Here is a 22431-nt window from a genome sequence, read left to right on the forward strand (position 1 = left end):
AATATAAACAAAAAAAGCTTGTACTTTGCTGACATTTCCTGGATCATAGGAGGTTAATTCAATTCAATGGCTTTTTTTTCTTTGCTTAATTCAAGATTTTTTCTTAATTCAAGATTTTTTTTGCTTAATTCAAGATTCTTTTTTGCTTATTCAAAATTTTTGCTTCATTCAATATTTTTTTTTTCTTAATTCAAGATTTTTTTTTTTTTTAATTCAAGCAAAAAAAAAAATCTGCCAATGGGACAAGTGAAAATGATATTGGACAGATTTGTTGAAATCAGATTTTCCAGATCTATTGTCTATAAATCAGTTCTTATATCTCACTGAAAAGTTCCTCTTTAGGTGATTCTGTCTGATTTTAAGCGTGATGAGATATTTGGACTAGAAATGAGAAAAATACACTTGGTCATTTGTAGATTTTTTTCCGGTGTGTGACTCATGCACAGAGCAGTGGGTGTGTGTGGGTGTGGGAGGGGTGGACTCACAGATTTTCCCTTCACCCACTCAGTGGCTAAAGAACTGGAGGCGATGGCAGACCCACAGCCGAAGGTCTTGAACCTGGCATCCACAATCTTCCCCTGCTCGTCCACCTGGATCTAACAGCCAGAACAGGTTCACAGATGCACATGAGCCATCGACAATCAGCTGACACACAGATCACATGACTGATGGATTCAAATACTGTCATTTTCAACCAGTGGATGAAAAAAAAACATTATTATTAAAAGTACCTTCAGCATGTGTGTGTGTGCGTGCATGTGTGTGTGTGTGTGTATGTATGTATGTGTGTGTGCATCTGTGTGTGTATGTATGTATGTGTGTGTGTGTGTGTGTATGTATGTATGTATGTATGTATGTATGTATGTATGTATGTATGTATGTGTGTGTGTGGTGTGTGTGTGTGTGTGTGTGTGTGTGTGTGTTCCTTCTGATGACACCACACTTCCTGTTTACTTTAGGCAGTGGTTGACACATACGGGTTTTTCTAAGACCGATGCCGATTTTTTAAAAATCTGGTCAGCTGATGGCCGATATCTACAGCCGATTTTTGAGGCCAGTATTTTTTTAAAAGCACATTGACCGTAAAATACAACTGAAACACTCAGATAATTAAGATTTTTATGCAGCAAATTAAATGAAATTATTAATACGTACACGTACACATGGAACTGTTTTAGCATTTACTGAACTTCCAAGTGCTGCCCACACAGGTGCCTGATCAAATATTATATAACGATTTTACTACTGATCAAATATTAGCTTTAAAAAAAACTAAGGCCAATGGTTGATATTGAAAAAAATCAATATATCGGCCCGATACATCAGCTGGTCTACAGTATATATCGGTCTACCTCTAGTTGCAGGGTTAAACCTCCAAACAAACTCTGAAACGTTCATGGTCCAGATCTGTAGGATGTTCTAACTGGTGTATTCAAGCGTCACTTTTATAAACACATCATTTGGAGTTTTTCACTAAATATCTTTACAGATCCAACAGTAGCTCATCTCAGACCTTAGACTGAGTTTGGTTCACACATGTTTACAGCACACACTCGCCTACTTGTCTTTCTTAGCGTCATGGCTTCAACAGATTTTAACACATGTTTACATCAGTTCATTTATATGTAAACAACTGTTCAACAAAAATATCACACAACTATTTTTCTTAAATAACTGACCTTTATACATAATATATATGACTGTTAGTGACGTTTTTGAGACTAATATTATAACAACGATCTAAATCATGATAAATAATTTAAAGTAAATTATTCAAAAAGTATTTTACTACTAAATATTGGCTTTCCACCCACTCCAAAAAAATCCTAGAGGAACCAGAGGACAGTAAAAAAGACAGCAGCAAAATGTACTAAATACATCCACTGTTCTCCAATAGGGCTGTGTATCGGCAAGAATGTGGAGATATGATACAAATCACAATACTAGGATCACGATACGATATATCATGATACTGTTAAAAAGGCAATTTTTTGGTTGTTTCTTTTTTTGAATGATTATTTTCTTGAAGAATTGAATCACACCAGAAATCTGCACAAATACTAAACACATTTTTATTTGATCAGAACAGGATCTAATGCTATATCACAAAATGTTCCTGTGTTCAAACTGAAATTCTGTTTTACAGACATTACAGTTTAAGATCCTGTTCAAATGTTCATATTCTATTGGTTCAGAACTAACATCAAAACATTATTTTAGTGCAATCCCAACAAAGGAACTAACATTATTTAATGAGAGTGTTAAATAAAAATAAATAGAATATTAAAAAAAAACAAAAACAAACCTCCACAATATCTGCATTTGAATAAATACCTAAAAATATCAGTACAGTACTTTTTAATAATGATACAGTATTGTGAAATGAAATATTGCGATATATTGCAGAACCGATATTTTCCTACACCCCTGTTCTCCACACTGATTTAAATCCATTTTAAATCTTAATGAAAAGGCTTTTAGTCCAAATATGAGCGCTCTGTGTATGGTGTCAGACCTACCTGGAGCTTCATCACATCTCCACAGGCTGGAGCTCCTACCAGACCAGTCCCTACATTTTTGGAGTTTTTATCCAGCGATCCCACGTTCCTTGGGTTTTCATAATGATCCACCACCTTCAGACAAACCAGATACAAAACCCTCTTACAAAACCATGTCAAACATCAGGAAATATAAAGAAACCCAGTTCATGTCTGTTTGTTTTCTGTGTAAAAACGCTACAGTTCGGTCACATGACTGTTGTCCTCCACATATCTGCACCGTGCTGTCACAGACTTTGAATTAGATTAGGACTTCATTGTCCCCTAGTTTACATCCTGTTTCTGCTGAGTCACTGTGACAAGACAAAGAAGTGGGAGCACATGCACATTACAACATGTATGGGATTTTATGAACTATATACTAAAACTGTTTAATAAATAATAGTTCTATGGATCATCCTTTGAACACCAACAATGATCAGTGGTAAATATATGAACCAGAACCTTCTGTCTAAACCCACACAGACCCACTAGTACTTTAGTGGCACTTCACAAATTATTGTTTTTTCTTCTATTTAACCTTTTTTAAATGATTTATCACCATCTAGTATAAACAATATAATCCTCTGTATTTCGTGTTATTTCAGTGAAAATCATGTTGATTGTAATATCAGAAACAGAGAAAACTAAAGAAAAAGTGACTTTTTCAACAAAATATATCATTTTATCCACTGTCATTGATCTAATTCCATGGGTTTTACTGGTGAATCAATGTTGGAGAAGATGACTGTGTTTCCACGATAACTACGGAGCCTCTGAACGTCCAAATATGGTCATATCTGATGACCATGAAAAGATGAAGAACTGTATTTTACACCAATTATTGACATGGATTGATAGGATTAGTGGATCAACAGGAATTAAATAGTTTAGATCAGTAGATGGTTTAGGTTAAAGGTGGACGTTTGGGTTTTTAAGGGTTAAAGGTGGATGTTTGGGTCTTTATGGGTAAAAGATGGACTTCTGGGTTAAAGACGGACATTTGGGTCTTTAAGGGTAAAAGGTGGACAATTGGGTTTTTATGGGTTAAAGGTGGACGTTTGGGTCTTTAAGGGTTAAAGGTGGACATCTGGGTCTTTAAGGGTTAAAGGTGGACGTCTGGGTCTTTAAGGGTTAAAGGTGGATGTTTGGGTCTTTATGGGTAAAAGATGGACTTCTGGGTTAAAGACGCACAATTGGGTCTTTAAGGGTAAAAGGTGGACAATTGGGTCTTTATGGGTTAAAGGTGGACGTTTGGGTCTTTAAGGGTAAAAGATGGACTTCTGTGTTAAAGACGCACATTTGGGTCTTTAAGGGTAAAAGGTGGACTTCTGGGTTAAAGACGCACATTTGGGTCTTTAAGGGTAAAAGGTGGACAATTGGGTCTTTATGGGTTAAAGACGCACGTTTGGATCTTTAAGGGTAAAAGGTGGACGTTTGGGTCTTTAAGGGTTAAAGGTGGATATTTGGGTCTTTAAGGGTTAAAGTCTTTCAGGGGAACATATAATCCCTTGCATTCAACACAAACAGCCTGTACCAGAACATGACTCTGACATAAACTCTGTATGTAACTTTAGTTCCATGTCTGCTGTGTCTCCATGTGTCTGTTACATCAGACTGGTCATCAGATCCTACATCCTTCACTCAGATGAAAACTGTAAAACTTGTGTGGTGTCACTTCATTTACATTCATCACCTCTCTCTATATATATATATCTCATATTATTTTCACATGTTCATCCACTGAACTGTCCAACTGTTGTAAAGCTGATTATTGTGGATGGATTTAGCCTTTAAAGAAGTTCACTGCATTCACTTGGACTGTGATCAGTGAGGTTAGTCTGGTCTGATACCAGAGTAGAACTGGGTCAAACCACACTGGATAAGTCTGGGTTAGGGTTAGCCTGGTTAAGTCTGGGTAAGTTTTCTTATTGAGCAGAATGACCCTTAAGGATGTCCCTCTGTTAGCCTCTATACAGTGTGTGGTGCTAATAAATGTAAGCTAATGTGTTATTATTGATATTTTGTTATTATCTATATTATTAGTGTTATTATTGTTGTTAGTAATGTCAGCCTGAGTGGGTGACAGGGTGGTTAACAGACTAAAGTAATCAACAGTTACTAATGAGCTTCGTTAATGATGTAAACAAACCTTACTGGTGTTTTATTCTCTATATTAGCTTAGTTAGCATTAGCTCAGAGTCGTTTTTCCATTCAAAGTCAATGTGAAGCTTTACCTTCTCGTGGTAGCAGCACTGTCTGAAGAACTCCGGAGCAGACAGTCTCCTGGTGAGGAAAGACAGAGGAGACAGACACTTGTTGGCCAGACTGTTCGCCATGTTGTCGGATCCGCAGACACAGTTGAATGTGAGTCTGAGTGTGGATGAAAGTGACGCAGTTTGAAAGAGTGGAGGAAAGCCGACGAGTGGGCGGGGCTTATGTCATCACTGCTACGTCACTGTTGTGAAACACGGGGAAAAAAATAAATAAATAACAACAAACAGACAGGACACATGTCCCATTGGACACTAAAGGGATTTTAGTGTCTGACGCAGTGTCTGGAAAACCTTATTTAATTATCAATTAATTTAGTCAAAGTATCTGATGTAAACCCAGCCTCCTGTCTAAAAAATAAATAAAATAAAATTAACAGCCTCCTGTCTAACAAAAAAAAAAAAAAACAGCCTCCTGTCTAAAAAACACACAAACAAACAAACAAACAAACAAAAAATAAATAGCCTCCTGTCAAAAAAAATAAAATAAAATAAAATAAAATAAACAGCCTCCTGTCTAAAAATAAAATAAAATAAAACCCAGCTTCTCGTCTAAAAAAAAAACAAAACAAAAATAACAAAAAAAAAACAAAAACAGCCTCCTGTCTAAAAATAAATAAATAAATAAATAAAAATAAACAGCCTCCTCTCTAAAAAAAAAAAAGAAAAGAAAAAAAAAACAGTCTCCTGTCTAAAAAAAAATAAAAAAATAAAAATAAAAATAACATAAACAGCCTCCTGTCAAAAAATAAAATAAAATAAAATCCAGCCTCCTGTAAAAAAATAAAAAATGAAAACAACCTCCTGTCTAAAAATAAATAAATAAATAAAAATAAACAGCCTCCTCTCTAAAAAAAAAAAAAAAAAAGAAACGAAAAAAGAAACCAGCCTCCTGTCTAAAAAATAAATAAAAGAAAAAAATAAAATAAACAGCCTCCTGTCTAAAAATAAAATAAAATAAGATAAAATAAAATAAAATGCAGCCTTCTGTCAAAAAAAAAAAAAAATGAAAAAATAAAAACAGCCTCCTGCCTATAAATACATAAATAAGTAAAAATAAACAGCTTCCTCTCTAAAAAAAAAAAAAAAGAAAGAAACCAGCCTCCTTTCTAAAAAAATAAATTATCAGCCTCCTGTCTAAACAACAAAAATTAAAATGAAAATCAGCCTCCTGTCTAAACAAAAAACAAACAAACAAAAAACACACAGCCTCCTGTCTAAAAAAATAAATACAAAAATAAAAACCAGCCTCCTGTCTAAAAAACCCTAAACCCATCTTCCAGTCTGGTGTCTACTCCTGCAGGTCATTCCTCTCCAGATTCTCAGACACTGATTCAAACTGAACCTTCTGTAAAAATGAAATATAAACTATTCTGCAGTTATTTGGCACCTGTTCCTCCTCTAACACGTATTGGAGGAACTGGACAAAGTTTTATTGAACTAAACCCATAAACACATCTGAATATGTTCATGTGAATGTTCTGCTAAACCTTTACTGTTCTTCATTAATCTGATCAAACTGATGGTAAATATCAGATCCATAAAGCTCAGTTCTACAGATCCACAACATCTACATCTGACTGAAAGAATTAAACTGGTTTTATTAAACATTAGATTTAGAAAATAATCATAAATGTGAACGAAGGCAAAGGCTACTGTTTTTTGGGGGTTTTTTGGTTCAGTTTGTTTGTTTACACTTTAGCAGTAAAACTATTGGTTGAATTCAGACCTAATTGGGTTTATAGATTACCACTGACCCAGAATAGATGTGATTATAGTTTGGGAAGTTTTTATGAATTTTTAAAATCTTTTTTTCTCCTATTTACTTATAATGGATGAAATTTCACATGTCTATAAAAACATCAATTTTGTTTCAATTTAAAAAGACAAACAAACAAAAAAAAAAACACTTCACAGGGACCTACTGGTATTAGACAAACCAGAGGTGCTCCTGGAGAGGACAAGAACAACAGGAAAAAGACACAAATACAGGCATTCACTGGGTTGGAAAAATTAGAAATGGTAAAAAGCCTTTATTTGATGAGAGTCTGTGATGAATTCATTGTGGCTAGAGTTAAAAACACACCAGTGTGTGTCAGCATGAGCCTTCTTCAAAGTGTTACAAAGAAAGAGGAAGACACTTATTTATACTGATGGACTGCAGGTGTAGCAGCCAGTGAGACAACAGCCAAAAGGTTTTCAGCCACTAAGTGGGAGTAAGTAACCAGTCTGTTGTAATTAGAGGACAGAATATGTAGTAAATAAACAAACAAACAAACAAATAAATAAATAAATAAATAAATAGTTAACAAAAAATGAAAAAAAATAATAATAACAATAGAACCAGTTTGTACATATACATGTATGGTATTAAAATGTTAGTGAAACTGTCAGTGACTGAAAATGATTTACTCAGCTTTTTGTAACAAGATCATATGATTTTTGAGGAACAGGATGGGGAAGCTCTAGGGATGTCAGTAAAAGGGTTTTAAAACCCCTTAAAAGCTAAAGGGAACAGAAGGGTGTTACTGATGTGTGTCTGAAACAGAATGCACTTCTGGTGCATTGGTTGAGTTTTAACATCATTCACTGTTTAATTAAGATTCAAGAGCTTTAGATTACCTCCGCCAAGGAGGTTATGTTTTTGCTGGTGTTGGTTTGTCTGTCTGTCTGTCTGTCTGTCTGTCTGTCTGTCTGTCTGTGTGTGTGCAAGATAACTCAAAAAGTTATGGACGGATTTGGACAAAAATTTCAGAAAATGTTGATACTGGCACAAGGAACAAATGATTAAATTTTGGTGGTGATCGGGGGGGCAGTGATCTGCCTTGGCTGAGGTCTGCGCTCTCCCAGTGCTTTTCTAGTTGTTTTATTTACAGGATAAACCTGTGGGCAAAGTCAGGACAAGGTTCACATCTGGTCCAAAAATATTAAATTACAATAATCTACACCAAACTTATATTTTTGGGTTGGTACTTACTTCTATTTTCAGGAAAATTTTGAAATGAGAATAAATGTTTGTAGTTTAGTGAGTGTGAATGTTTGTATTGTGACCCAGTTTAGTGCTGTCAATCTGGGTTCATTTAATAAGCTCTATAAATAAACTACGTTTTTTCAAATACATTGATATTTGACTATTATTACCTCCGCCAAGGAGGTTATGTTTTTGCTGGCGTCTGTCTGTCTGTCTGTCTGTCTGTCTGTCTGTCCGTGTGCAAGATAACTCAAAAAAGTTATGGACGGATTTGGATGAAAATTTTGGGAAATGATTCTGGCACAAGGAACAAATGATTGCGCGAACCTCCCTGCAGCGGCAGCACGAGCCTCCGTTTCCCACAATGCACGTTGCTACAAAATAATTCCGAAGATGCCCAAGTTACTTCCCGGCTCTGAATGTAAACACATCAGAGGCGATTTCTCACAGACTGCAAGGGAAGCCTGGCTTCCCCTAAAATTACGAAAATTAAATGGTTAAATATGTTCGGTTGTGTTGACATTTCATTGACTACAAATGTGTTAGAACATGTTCATCTCACAGACGAGTTCGTTCAGAATCAGCTTTATCACAAATCAGCAGACTCGATGTTCACTTCTCCTCCATTCCCGTGTCACTGTTTTCTCATTCGATCTCTGCTCAGTGCATTTGCCCGTAGACGCTCAGTGTCCATGCACTTCAATGGGACTGAGTGGAACAGTTTTTTTTCATTGCCTCAAAACTGGACGGTAATTGGATAAATGCCACGATGTTGTCCCGCCCCCGGATGCCCAGCGTCTCTGGAGGTGAATGGAGCTGTGGGCGGAGCTCGGCCGGGCTGGACGCCAGGCTTCCACGTGCTGATTGGAGGATCAGTCGAAAGGTGAATCCCATTTGATTGACAGCTAGTTTGAGATCTACTCCTTCACTGACACAGTTCAGTTTAATACTGTCACACATTCTGCTGTGAAATCGAGAGAGAAACTACTACAAAATTACTTGTTCATTTCTTGCACTGTAAATAAAACACACTCATTGTACTTCCTTGTTTCAATTTAACATAATTTCAACATTTTTTTATTTACTTGGTACGATACGACCATTTTCTTGAAAAGGAACGGAGGGCTGAATTTATGTTTGAATAACTTGACATATTTTTTTATGTAAGCCAACAATGAGCTTCCCCTCTCTGAAAGACGAGCAGCTGCCACTGAAACACATGGGGTTTGTTTATGGTGGATGGCACTTTGAAATTGTTCATCATAATGCAAAAGATTCAGGTGAGTAATCACAGAGGGACTTACAGATTCGTGATACTTAGGCTATGACTGAGGTTTTACAGATTTGATGAAAATTTCATCACAAAAGTCTCCCGCACCTTTAAAGCCTTTGTATGTCATATTTTTGGTTTAATGGTGTATTTTTGTTGTTTGTTACTTTCCAACTACAGCCACAGGGAATGTTCTCCTTCCTTCTTCCATCCTTCCTTCCATCCATCCATCCCTGGTTAAGGTCAATATGAGTGGGTAGTTTGGACGTCAGAAGGAGGGAGGGGGGGGTTTCCCTTCCCTTCCCTTCAGGTGATTACAACAGACTTGTGTTTTGAAATACTCCTTTAAAAGTCCCTTAGCTCAGTCACCGTAGACACTGGGGTCTTGTTTTCAAACACCAAACACCGTCTGGGTCTTTAAGGCAGTTGAAGATCTGTTTTTTTTCCCGTTAAATCCTCCTTTTTGTGTTTGTGCTCGTCTCAGCAGTGACACCACCCAGGAAGTAAAAGTGAGAAGTTGAACACAGACATCAACACTGGGTCAGAAGCTCTGAGAGGAGGACTGGGTTCAACGCAGACGAAAAGGTGAGAGCTTCACATCTGAGTAAGAACGTCAACATTAGAATTAGACAGAACGATGTTTTTATGGACATTTTATACAGAAGGAGTGTGTTTTTTTATTCTACTACAGGAAACCTTAGGAGCATGAGTGTGGATTACATAGAATATGAAGATTACACTCCAGACAATGACACTGAGCTCAACCTCACCACACCTGGACCCGTCCTCTTCAGCAGATCCACCTCATCTCTGACCTCTGTCCTGGTTGGAGTTAATATTCTCACATCTGTGGTGGGGCTGGGGGGAAACTTCTTAGTGATCTGGATCTGTGGATGGAAAATGAAGCGCTCTGTGATCTCCGTCTGGTACATCAGTCTGGCCGTCTCTAACTTCTTGTTCTGCTGCTGCTTGCCTCTGGAGGTCTTCTACATGCTCACCGTCCACTGGCCGTTCGGGCTGCTCTTGTGCAAGCTGACATCCTCTGCCCTGTTCCTCAACATGTACAGCAGTGTTTTCCTGTTGGTCCTGATCTGCGCCGACCGCTGCCTCATGGTTTCATTTCCCGTGTGGTCTCACAACCATCGGTCTGTGAGCAAAGCCGTGGTTCTGGTGCTTCTGCTGTGGCTCCTGTCTGCCTTCCTAACCCTGCCCTCACTTATCTACAGACAGACCAAAGTCCACGGCTCCGTCACCCAGTGCTACACAGACTACCGGCTCCACTCACGCCACCAGGTGGTGGCGCTGACCCGCTTCATCTGGGGCTTCCTGCTTCCGTTCTTGGCCATAGTTGTGTGCTGCTCGGTGCTGGCGCTGAAGCTCAGACGTCTGACCCTCAGGTCCAAGAAGCCCTACAAGGTCATGTCGGCGCTCATCTGCTCCTTCTTCTTCTGCTGGGTCCCGTATCATACGTTTGTGCTGCTGGAGTTGGACTATCAGAACCACAGCCTGGACCTGCTCAAGAACGGGCTGAAGGTCGGAGCCACTCTGGCCGCCGTCAACAGTTTTGTGTCTCCGTTTCTATATGTGTTCATCGGCAACGACTTCAAACAAACTCTGAAACGCTCGTTGGCTTCCAGGATAGAGGAGGCCATGGCAGAAGATCTACGAACAGGGGCTTTGAATCACTCCAGGTCCAAATCTATGGAAATTACATAATTAAAGTTAGACTTCTAATTTAAGATTGATAAAATATGTATTATCACCCCCCCCCCTCCAAAGGGGAGGCAAGGGTTATGTTTTTGGTACAGTTTGTTTGTTTACACTTTAGCAGCAAGTCTATTGGTTGAATTCATACCTAACTGCGTTTATAAATTACCACTGACCCAGATAAATGTAATTATATTTTGGTATAAGTAGGTCAAAGTTCACATTTTTAATGAATTTGTTTTAATCTTCTTTTTTTTCCCCATTTCCTTATAATGGGTGAAATTTCAAATGTCTATAAAAACATCAATTTTGTTTCAGTTTACTTCAAACTTGGCACAAATATAGAGGTGACTGATATGACATCAGCACACACACATAGACATGATGACATTAGCTGCCCCCCCACCACCACCACCACCAAAATTGAATCATTTGTTCCTTGCGCCAATATCAACATTTCCTGAAAATTTCATCCAAATCCAACCATAATTTTTTGAGTTATCTTGCTAACAGACAAACAAAACAAACAAACCCTGACAAAAACATAACCTCCTTGGCGGAGGTAATAAGCTACAATATGTGCGAGGGGCGGGGCTTGTTGACCTTCCCACTACTTGTTATAAAGGACTTGAGAATTTATTCCAGAACACATCTGCATTAAAACATTCATTGGCATATGTGGCATTATAAAATGTCCATGTGATAATCAGTGTATGTTTTGTCATGATAATTTTCACAAGAAAGTCATGATAATTTGCCAAACTGCAATTAATTATGTTCCCTGTGTCTAATTAATATATGTTTGTTCTCATTTTTTAAAACATATGCACATGATTTATTCATGAAAACACAACATAAAAAGTCAATTCTTCATTATTCTGTAAAGTTTTATAAATGTACTGTATATTTTTTCTAATTTACTGATGTCCTACCAATATTAGGTAAATATAATTTATCTTTGTATCACTTTCTTTTATATTCATTAAAGCTCATTTAAAAAAGAACAAATAAAAAAGAAAGTTCTTACCCAGTGTTTTAAACTGATGCTGATGCATGAACACTCTTGTGCTCACAGTTGTTCTGTTATCGGTGGTTTCTTATACTTGTTGGTTTGATGTTGTTCTACACAACAGAACAGCAGAAGACATGTCTGTCAGTGAAACAGAAAAGAAACCATTGCTGTGTGTCTTTATTTGGTTTTTATATTTTCTGTAACTCTTAAAAACCTGATGTGTATACGGCTGACACACCCTGCATATGCAGTTTGGATGGATAGAACTGTCACTGTTTGAGTAATTGGAAAAATTCCAACAGTTGGTGAAACCTGAGACGTTGCAACTTTTTGGTTTTATTGGGTCATTGCGGTAGTTTCAGTCACGCCTGTATTAGAAGCTGAAGAAGAAGCAGGTTTAGCAGAATTAGAACCTGCAAGAAATTATAAAGGACTAGATTTTGATAGATCTAAGTGCTTTGGAAAAATGGGCAAAAGAATTCATTCACAGCATATTTTCTAACCCTTTTTGTCATCAAAATAAGAAAAAAAGTCCAGACAGGCCATTTTAGGGGAAGGGTTTAAAGGGTTAAATTAGCATATTTACAGGTAGATGTCACAAATCAGCGCACATCTAACAATTCAAAGCAAACAATGTCCACAGACAGTATCAGTGTGGACGCTGTTTCATTTACTGAAACAATGAACAACAGCAACCGAAAATGATCACATTTAAATGTGATTATCTCGGTTGGTTTTTTTTTTTTATTTTTTTTTTAACTATTATTATTACAGAAAATACAATTTCTCATAGAGACAACAGGAAATGGTAAGGCATTACATACAGCAGCATTTACAAAAAAAACTCAAGGCATTAAAATAATAATAATAATAATAATAATAATAATAATAATAATAATAATGCAATAATTATAACAATAAAACATGAAAAACAGGCATTAAAATCATAATAATGCAATATTCATAATGATAAAACTTGAAAAAACAGGCATTAAAATATTAAATACATAAATACAGCAGCTTCACTGATTGTTTCCACAGTCGGATGGAGTTTCTTAAAAGATTCACAGAGAATAAAACTATTTTAAGTTGTTTTGTTTTTTTTTAGACAGTTTGAGTTTGTCAGTTGTTTTTTCCATTTGATAATGTTGACAAGGACAATGATGATAATAAAAAGTGAATGAATGAATGAATGAATGAATTCATTCATTCATTTTTTTAAAAATTTCAGTTATGTACAAAAACACATACATATTAAAAAGACAAACAAACAAATTAACACAACCGGTAACTGAAAAAGGAAGAAGTTGAAGCCAGAGGCTTATTTCTGCTTCTCCTATTCCCATCCTTACTCCAACTCCACACCTGAAGTTGCAGCAGATAAAACATTTACACAAATTATTTTACATTCGGTTTCGTAAGTCACTTCAAAATCATATTACTTTCATAGCCCTTGAGAATTTGACAACTTAAAACTTGCTTGAAACTCGACAGCGAGCAACACAGATTCACTTCATCCTTCAATTTGTTCCATAATTTGACACCAATAACAGAAACACAGACATATTTAACGTTTGTTCTTACTTTACATGTTTCATACACAAACATCCCTCTTCAACTAAAATTCCCTTCTCTTAACTTAAAAATTTTCTGAATACAAAGAGGAAGATTTTTACTTTTAGCATGAAACATAATTTCCATTGTTTTTAAATATACAATATCAAAAAATTTTAATCAACCAGATTCTACAAAAAGTGGATTACTTGCTTGAAGATAACCAGCTTTATTTATTACTCTAATAGGTTTTTTTTTTTGAGTCTAATTATCGGGTCTATATTAGTTTTATACACATTGCCCCATATTTCCACACAGTATGACATACATGGCATTACAAGTGAACAATATAATATATGCAAACATTTTTTGTTTAACAAATCTCGAGTTTTATAAAGAATCACAACAGCCTTGGACATTTTACAACAGATCTTCAACAGAAACGGTCCAGCTCTGGCCCAGTTCCGTTCAATCACATCTAGAACATACACAAGAATCATGTTGGCCCAGATTTGTATTACAACTCTGGTCCAGATCAGCATTACAACTTTGAAAATCAGTCTTGGTTGTGTGATGGGAGACTGTTCTGGGCCGAATCCGTAAGCCAGCACAACTCCGGAACTGCTAGAGAGAGCTGAAAGACGGATCAGATGCAGATTTGGTCCAAAGTCAGAAAATGGATGTGAGCTATAAACGGATGTAAAGTCTTTAATGCGGATCCGGCCCAAAGGTAACTGCTATCTGGGGTACCATGATGTTTTTGGTCAAATTCCAGCATTTGCCTAATGTCACCTCTCATGTCATGTATTTAGCCCACACATTTGAACTAACTATTCTTTTTTACAGTAAGATAATATTTACTGCCGTGCCAATTAAACACCTTTAAAATGTAATGTCAATCATCACATTTAGCCTATTTAGTCATTAAAACATTGGTGTTTCAAAAGAATGCAAAAAACATAAAAGAGCCAATCTTCTGAACGGCTCCCTTCAAAGAGCCAAAAGCCCCATCTCTAGTAAACAACTTTTTAACCAGTTTTGTGCCACACCTCATATACCATACTTTTCCCATACTTCTTCTTAAGTGATGTATCTCTGTTCAGATTATTTTTATATAACATTATATCTTAAATTGTAAATTGTTTAAGGTCTATAAGCTTATTTTCTAACCAGTTCTGCACATCTGGACAGAATGTGTTGCTATCTCACTAATGCTGTACCAGCCTGACAGACACAGTGCAGGGACCTTTCATTCACAGTGTAGCCACGCCCTTTGCCTTACGTCACGCCCCCTGCCTTCTTTCAGGATCTACTACCGGAAGTTCCTGCTGCGGATGTGTGAGTGTGTGATGCAACCAGCTGTGGAGTTACTTCTTCGTGTTGTTGGAACCTCAGACTATGCTTTAGAGTTTCTGTTCTTATATTTAAGACCTTTTCTAACTCTCAGATGTTTACGGTTGTTTATTTAATGACGTCGTCAGTTCTGTTCAGTCGCTGACGTCACCTTTCCTGTATGGATGCTAATGTTAGCTAGCTAACAGCCGTGGACTCTCAGCTGTTTGACTGGTTCCGACGGTACCGGGTCACACTCAGACCTCCTCTCACCTAACACAGGTTTTCAACTACAGACTGCAGACGTGCCATTGTCCTATGTGTGTGTGGTGAGTCCCCCCCTCCCCCAGCTGAAACTTTGGGCTGTTGTTGTTGTTGGTCTGTGGTGAAATGGCCACCGCTGCCCCCTCCCCCTCCCCTTCCCCCCCTCCGGCCTCTGCCCCCACGGCACCCACCGAAGCCCCCGGTCCCGGCTCGGGCAGCTCCACTGGGGCCGACAGTGGGAGCCAGGACAGTACCTTTGAGTGTAACATCTGCCTGGACACGGCCAAAGACGCAGTGATCAGCCTGTGTGGACACCTGTTCTGGTAAATACTGACGTGGACACTGTTATGACGTCATTCAGGGGTGGAAGGGATTATAGATCAGCTGGTTTAACCTTCTAAGACCCAGCTATGGGTCTCAGGAGAGTTTCACAGCTTTATACAAAAAAAAGAAAACTGTCCACCACAGAGGACATTCCATAAAAATTTTAAAAACTGCATCTGAACAAACTGTGGCATCATGATGTTCCCAATATAGGCACTTATTTAATAAACAAAAAAAAAACAACAAACTTTTACTTTGCTGACATTTCCTGGGTCTTAGGAGGTTAAGACTCACTGACTGTTTGTACCAGACTTACAGCTCTGTTTTATATCACGTTTCAGTTTATATTTAGTGTGTAATGAAACAGACCTTAGATCAGCTTAGGTGTTGGACCTTCCTGGAGTGGAGGTGGGGTTTTGGGTAGTTATGGTAAAAGAAATTGCCACAGACAAAACAAAAAACTACATCTGAACAGAAACTACACTGGTCTACCTACCAAATGCTTCCAGAATATGAGTAGTTCAACTTTACCAGCACTGATCTGAGTCACATGGAGCAGCTTTTATTATTATTAGTGTGTGATACTTGGATCTAATGGTCTCATATATTTAGTGCTGCAACCAATTAATCGACTCAAAGTAATCCAAAAAAATCATTCAACCACAATTCTCCGGAATCAAAGCTTTGTTTCCTTCATTTCTCTGCTGTTAAACATTGGTTCCACTGTTGTGTTTCACATGGACGCTTATTGTGACGCACAAAGAAGCTTCAATTCAGGAAAACTGCAATAGAATATTTCCCTTCAATCAATTCGAGTCGATTAATCGAATCGTGAATTTTTGCATTCGCTCCAAGCACCAAATCGATTAATCGGTTACAGCTCTACATATGTTTGACCTGAGGAACCACAGATGGAACCAAACTGCAAACAACACAGATCAGAGACCAGACACAAACCAAACAGGACCATGTACAGACTGAAGAACTGGGCTTTAAGGGAGGGTTCAGTTTGGATTCTCTAATCCATTTAGTTCACACCAGTCATGAGATTCCTTTAGCTTAATCCTTACCAGGGCAGAACTGGGACACTAGTGATTTCTTATTATTTTTCTTTTAAATGCAACATTTATGTATATGCATAATAAAATGTTGTCACTAAATATGTTGGAAACATGAGCCAATCATCAGTTTGATCATTTGTTTTCCAGTTCATCTGATCAAAGCATGTACGATTTAGCAAGCTTTATCTCAGAAGCAGACAATTCCCAAAAATTTGTCGACCAGTGAAATCAAATGACATTTAAAGTTTCCCTGTCTTGTTGTTTTGTAGCTGCTAGTATTAAATTAATCTTTGATGAAGATGTCTAAGCCAAAAAAGCCATAAGAGATGTGTTGTCCTTTATGCAGCTCCTCTCGCTGGGCATAAAGTAAGGATTCTGGCATACACAACATTTATGAACATGTATCTACAGAATAAAACTGTCATTAAATATGTTGGAAACATGAGCCAATCATCAGTTTGATCATTTGTTTTCCAGTTCATCTGATCAAAGTATGTACGATTTAGAACATTTAAACTTGGAAGCAGACAACGTCTAAACATTTGTAGACCAGTGTAATTTATTTGTTTTCTAACTTAGTGTGCCTCTGCCAGTCACATAATACTTATTATAATAGGACTCAATAAGACAAGATATGAACAAAGAAACGACATGTACAGATCTGAGCAACAATGAAACCAAACAAAACTCAAATTTGGTAAATTTAGATGCATCAGTATTGGTTAAGATGTTAGCCTGGACCACAGACACTGGTATCAAACTGCAGCAGGTCAATAAAGTTGTATTAATACTGGGATCCTTTCAGACATTTGACTAATGGAACTGTTCTGTTCTTTTCCATCTTCTGGATCAGCTGGCCGTGCCTCCATCAGGTAGACGAACATGTTCTTGTTTTTTTTCTCTTTCTTCAATTCTGTTGTAGATGCTGTGGTGTCAAATGTGTGTCTGTGTGTCTGTCCGTTCAGTGGTTGGAGACCAGACCCAACAGACAGGTGTGTCCAGTGTGTAAAGCTGGCATCAGCAGAGACAAGGTCATCCCCTTATATGGACGTGGAAGCACCGGTCAGCAGGACCCCAGGTGGGTGTGGATGGACCCTGGTCCAGTTTACATGTATTTACACAGTGAAGTAAAAGAATCTGTTAGAACATAACTGTAAATGATGTGTTTTTCAAAGGGAGAGGACCCCCCCTCGACCACAAGGGCAAAGACCTGAGCCAGAAAACCGAGGTGTAAGTAAACATGGGATCATGTATGGGTGTGTTTCACAAAAACTAGATCAAAACACTAAATCTGAGGATGAAAGGACTCAAAACAAGCGATTATCTGTTCATACAGCAGGAGAAATTCACTGGATTTATTGAATTCAGATTAAAGGTAAAAATAATCCTGTGTACAGATGAACACTGAAAATAACAGATGAGCTCTGAAAACAACATACATGATCTAACACTTCTACATCTACGTTGTTGGTGTTTTTTACCTTGGTAAGAACCAGATCATTTGCAGTGGACTGTGAGTCTACATCAGGGGGGTCACAGCTCAGTATGTCCTCTATTAGTTTTCAAACATTTGGACATGGATTATTGTCTGCTTGAGCTTTTGTCAAAAATATGGACTTAGATATGAAAATATGTGTCATTTATCATTTTAATAAAATGATAAGTTCTACAAACATCACATATTTTATAACACAAACCAAGTTGGTCTGCTCAGACAAAGTCATTTATAAACTGTGAAAAAAAGCTGGAACCAAAGGAACACCTCAGCGTCCTGAGAAGGATTTTTTTTATTAAATCAAATATATTTATTGATCTTTCTGGTGTGAAGGAAAATATACAATATTTGTTAAATTGAAGAGAATGTTTTTCCATACAGGAAGCAAACATCAGACTCCCAACAACCAAAACAAAACAAGACAGAAAAAAGAAAAGAAAATTAAAGAAAAAAAAAAAAGACCCCCCCCCCCCCCCAAAAAAAAGACAAACAAGGACCATCGATTTCCTGCCTTTCGAGCCCCACATGATCCAATAAATGAAATGATGAGCTGGGTGTTAAAGTTTGCAGGAGTCAGGAGTGTCCTGAGAAGGTTTTAGAGAAAAAAACAACACTTTGTAGAAAGAAATTGAATAAATGATGAAGGTCCAGATCCAGTGGTTCCACATGGACCCATGTCCTGTTCAATAGTGTCTGTGTTTAAACTCAATAACTGATCTGTTTAATACATGTATGAATAGGTCTGAGTAAGTACTGTCACATGACACATGGAAAAACTGACACAAAGAACATTTACGAGTAAAAATACTGAAATTCCTGCTGCGTGACACGGGGACTGAAAATGAACCTCATTTTATTGACTTTATTCAAATGTCCAAAACATGCTGTTCTCATCTTAAATTGATCCGAAATGAAACATAAGGCTTTAGCTCTGATTATCAACTATTGGATCAAAATGTGGAAATGATCAGTTTGGATGAACACAAATCTGTTGGGACACGGGGACAGATGGGAACTGGGACATGGAGACAGCAGTTTGGACCTTTGGTCAGTATCACAATAACAGACTGACTGGAACTAAAACACTCCAAATATGATCCTAAACTTTTATTGAACAGACATATTCCAACTGCAGTGATATATACAGAGAATATTGGTCTAATAATTTAATTGGACAGAACTTTTAATGGTGCATTTACAGATTTGCGTCCTTTTTAGGTTAATTTTATATTGATTATATCTTTTTTTCTGCACGTGATACAGAAATGTTCCATAAAATACAGTTCTGAAGCTAATTGAGCCTATTTAATAAATGATAGGAGACACTTTAATGTTTGACACTGGTGTTGACTTTGATTTGGATCCAAAATCTCCTTTTTCAGGGATTCCAAGGTTTCGGTTTTGGTGATGGTGGATTCCAGATGTCATTTGGAATCGGTGCCTTTCCTTTTGGTATTTTTGCCACAGCCTTTAATATCAACGATGGGCGTCCTCCTCCAGGTTTGTCCACCGTGCATCTGTCCACTCTGTAGTCTGTGTTTAAATGTCTCCTGTTAAACGTCCTCGTCTCCTACAGCAGCCCCTGGGACGCCTCAGCACATGGACGAACAGTTCCTGTCTCGACTCTTCCTGTTCGTGGCTCTGGTCATTATGTTCTGGCTGCTGATCGCATGAAGGAAAAGCAGACGGTGACGGGTGGATGTTGGACAGACGTTTCAGACCTGCTTCTGTCTCCATGTGTTTTCAGTTGGATATAAATGAAACAGTTATTAACAGGGTTTTTTATTTGTTATTGTCTGTAAATGACACAGTGAACCTTAAATCTGTCAGTTCAGTTGGTTTATTGTTGTTCTGTCAGACCACAGAAGGACCGTAGAGCAGGGGTCTCAAACATGCGGCCCGGGGGCCAAATGCAGCCCGCCAAAGGTTCCAATGCGGCCCGTGGGATGAATTTGCGAAGTGCAAATATTCCACAGTCAAGGCTGTGGAACTCATTTTAGTTTCAGGTTCTGCATACAGATCAATATGATCTACAGTAAAATAATAAAAACAGAATAACCTACAAAAAAATGACTTCTTGATTTGATGTGGAAAAAAATAACATTACACTATGCCTACAAATAATGATAATATCAGATTTGTCTTTGTTTTAATGCAAAAAATAACATTAAATTATGAAAATACATACATTTACAAACTATCCTCCAACAACAAAATGTGAACAACCTGAAATGTCTCAAGAAAATTAGGTACAATTTTAACAATTTTCTGCCTGTTACTCAGTGTTTAGTGTCTTTGTAGATTTGATCCATAATGAACATGTATAAATGATAAGTTGAGGCATAATATTGTTAAAATTGCACTTATTTTTGTTAAGAATTTCAGTTTTTTCAGGTTATTCACATTCTTTTTGTTTGGATAGTTTATAAAAGTACGTATTTTCATAATTTAACGGGGTTTTTTGCACTTAAACAAAGACAAAAATTTGGAGTTGTCATTGTTTATAGGTTATTATGTTATTATTTTACTGGTCCGGCCCACTGGAGATCAAATTGGGCTGAATGTGACCCCTGAAAGAAAATGAGTTTGAGACCCCTGCCTTAGAGGATCGGATCATGGATCACATATTCCAGATTCACTTTAACAATCTGTTCCATTTACACGAATCAGAACCTGCTTCAAATATCTGTATTTAATGGACAGGACGTTGGTCTGTTTTATTTCACTGTACACAGTATTTCCAGTTTAGTTGGGTTCTGAGTTTCAGTTCTGTTCCATTTAAGTGGACGCTTTAACCTCACAACCTCCTTTTTTTTTTTTTTTGGAGTGTCTGTGTCCATTTCCTGTTGTCCAGCTTTATTTACCTGACCACGCCCACTGATGACAAACAGCTGCAGATCATACAGATACTTTATGGAATTAAAATGTTGAAGCGTTTTATTTTAGGATTAATTACAAGGATGTGATGATGCATGTAAACCGTTCAAACCTGAATGTATGAGACAGTGTTTGTTCTCCAAACCTCAGTTCACTGTATGTTACTGTAACTGAAATGTAAAATACTGTAACATATGACGAAGATACCATGGATTAATATAAACCTGCTTTTCTAATTGATTCCCTTTATTGATAATGAAGTTGTGTAAATAAACAAGTAACTCATACTCAAGTGTCTTTACTTTAAAAAAAAAAAAGTGTCTTTTTAACTCTTAAAGACCCAAACATCCACCTTTAACCCTTAAAGACCCAAAAGTCCACCTTTAACCCTTAAAGACCCAAACATCCACCTTTAACCCTTAAAGACCCAAAAGTCCACCTTTAACCCTTAAAGACCCAAATATCCACCTTTAACCTATAAAGACCCAAACATTCACCTTTAACCCTTAAAAACCCAAACATCCACCTTTAACCCGTAAAGACCCAAACCTCCATCTTTAACCCTTAACGTCCCCCTTTAACCCTTAAAGACCCAAACGTCCCCCTTTAACCCTTAAAGACCCAAACGTCCACCTTTAACCCACAAAGACCCAAACATCCACCTTTAACCCTTAAAGACCCAAACATCCACCTTTAACCCTTAAAGACCCAAACATTAACCTTTAACCCTTAGACCCAAATGTCCACCTTTAACCCTTAAAGACCCAGATGTCCACCTTTAACCCTTAAAGACCCAAACGTCCACCTTTAACCCTTAAAAACCCAAACGTCTACCTTTAACCTTAACCATCTACTGATCTAAACTGTTTAATACCTGTTGATCCACTAATCCTATCAGTCCATGTCAATAATTGGTGTAAAATACAGTTCTTCATCTTTTCATGGTCATCAGATATGACCATATTTGGACGTTCAGAGGCTCCGTAGTTACCGTGGAAACACCGTCATCTTCTCCAACATTGATTCCCCAGTAAAACTCATGGAGTTGGATCAATGACAGTGGATGGACACACTGGGTTTATGTTCAGTTAATGACAGACTGGACTGAAAAAGACACTGTTTATTCAGGCTGATCTGTTTCGATCTGGGTCTGTCTCTGAAACTGGGTTTATTTTAGTATCTGTCATTTTTCCATCTTTTTAGACCCAATAATAAAAGGTAAATGTAGACATATTTTCTCCCAGGATGGACCTACTGATGACCTCAGATAAATGAGCCATCCCATAATTAATGAATTTATAATCAAATATTGGGTTCAAAAATAGGACCCAAATATGGACATTAAATCTCCTTAGGTGTCAGTGCATTAGATGTGAAAACGTGTGTAAATGGTCTTCTACAGACTCTAAATAAAGACACTGTTAAATGTGTTAATCCTAGTGGTTTTTCTAATCCACACGTGGGTTTTTCATCAATCTCAGTCTCATTCCACGTTTGGTGTGGAACCCGTCGTGTCCACCGGTGTTACATGTGGAACCTGAACAATTAAACATATAAATCGACAATGATTTTTCCAACAGCGGCCATTTTTGTCAAACACTCTGCCTTGAATATTTACTTCAATTCCCAAAATGCACCTGTGACAGAATAAAGAGATATTCAGTAAAATAGTAGCGTATAATTTTCATGTCCTTTTTACTGTTACATGTGATTAAGGTACAAAAATAATATAAAAATGTGTTTTATCTGAAAAA

At 37.3% G+C, this 22431-nt stretch overlaps 2 protein-coding genes across 2 annotated transcripts; both read left to right on the forward strand.

Annotated features, from left to right (window-relative positions):
* Nucleotides 1–9539: 9539 nt before the first annotated feature.
* LOC115430123 (chemokine-like receptor 1) lies at nt 9540–11049 on the forward strand. Its single transcript, XM_030150014.1, has 2 exons — nt 9540–9636; nt 9743–11049. Exon 2 carries the CDS (start codon nt 9757–9759, stop codon nt 10765–10767), a length of 1011 nt encoding a protein of 336 aa, XP_030005874.1. The 5' UTR covers nt 9540–9636; nt 9743–9756; the 3' UTR covers nt 10768–11049.
* Nucleotides 11050–14645: 3596 nt separating this feature from the next.
* Nucleotides 14646–19813, forward strand: rnf185 (ring finger protein 185). The gene is made up of 6 exons (XM_030150390.1): nt 14646–15243; nt 17159–17177; nt 17271–17383; nt 17481–17535; nt 19183–19300; nt 19377–19813. The coding sequence occupies exons 1-6, from the start codon at nt 15047–15049 to the stop codon at nt 19472–19474; spliced, it is 600 nt and encodes a 199-aa protein (XP_030006250.1). The 5' UTR covers nt 14646–15046; the 3' UTR covers nt 19475–19813.
* Nucleotides 19814–22431: the final 2618 nt, after the last annotated feature.

This window comes from Sphaeramia orbicularis, chromosome 12 (genome assembly GCF_902148855.1).
Source record: "Sphaeramia orbicularis chromosome 12, fSphaOr1.1, whole genome shotgun sequence".
In the NCBI taxonomy this organism is placed as follows: domain Eukaryota; kingdom Metazoa; phylum Chordata; class Actinopteri; order Kurtiformes; family Apogonidae; genus Sphaeramia; species Sphaeramia orbicularis.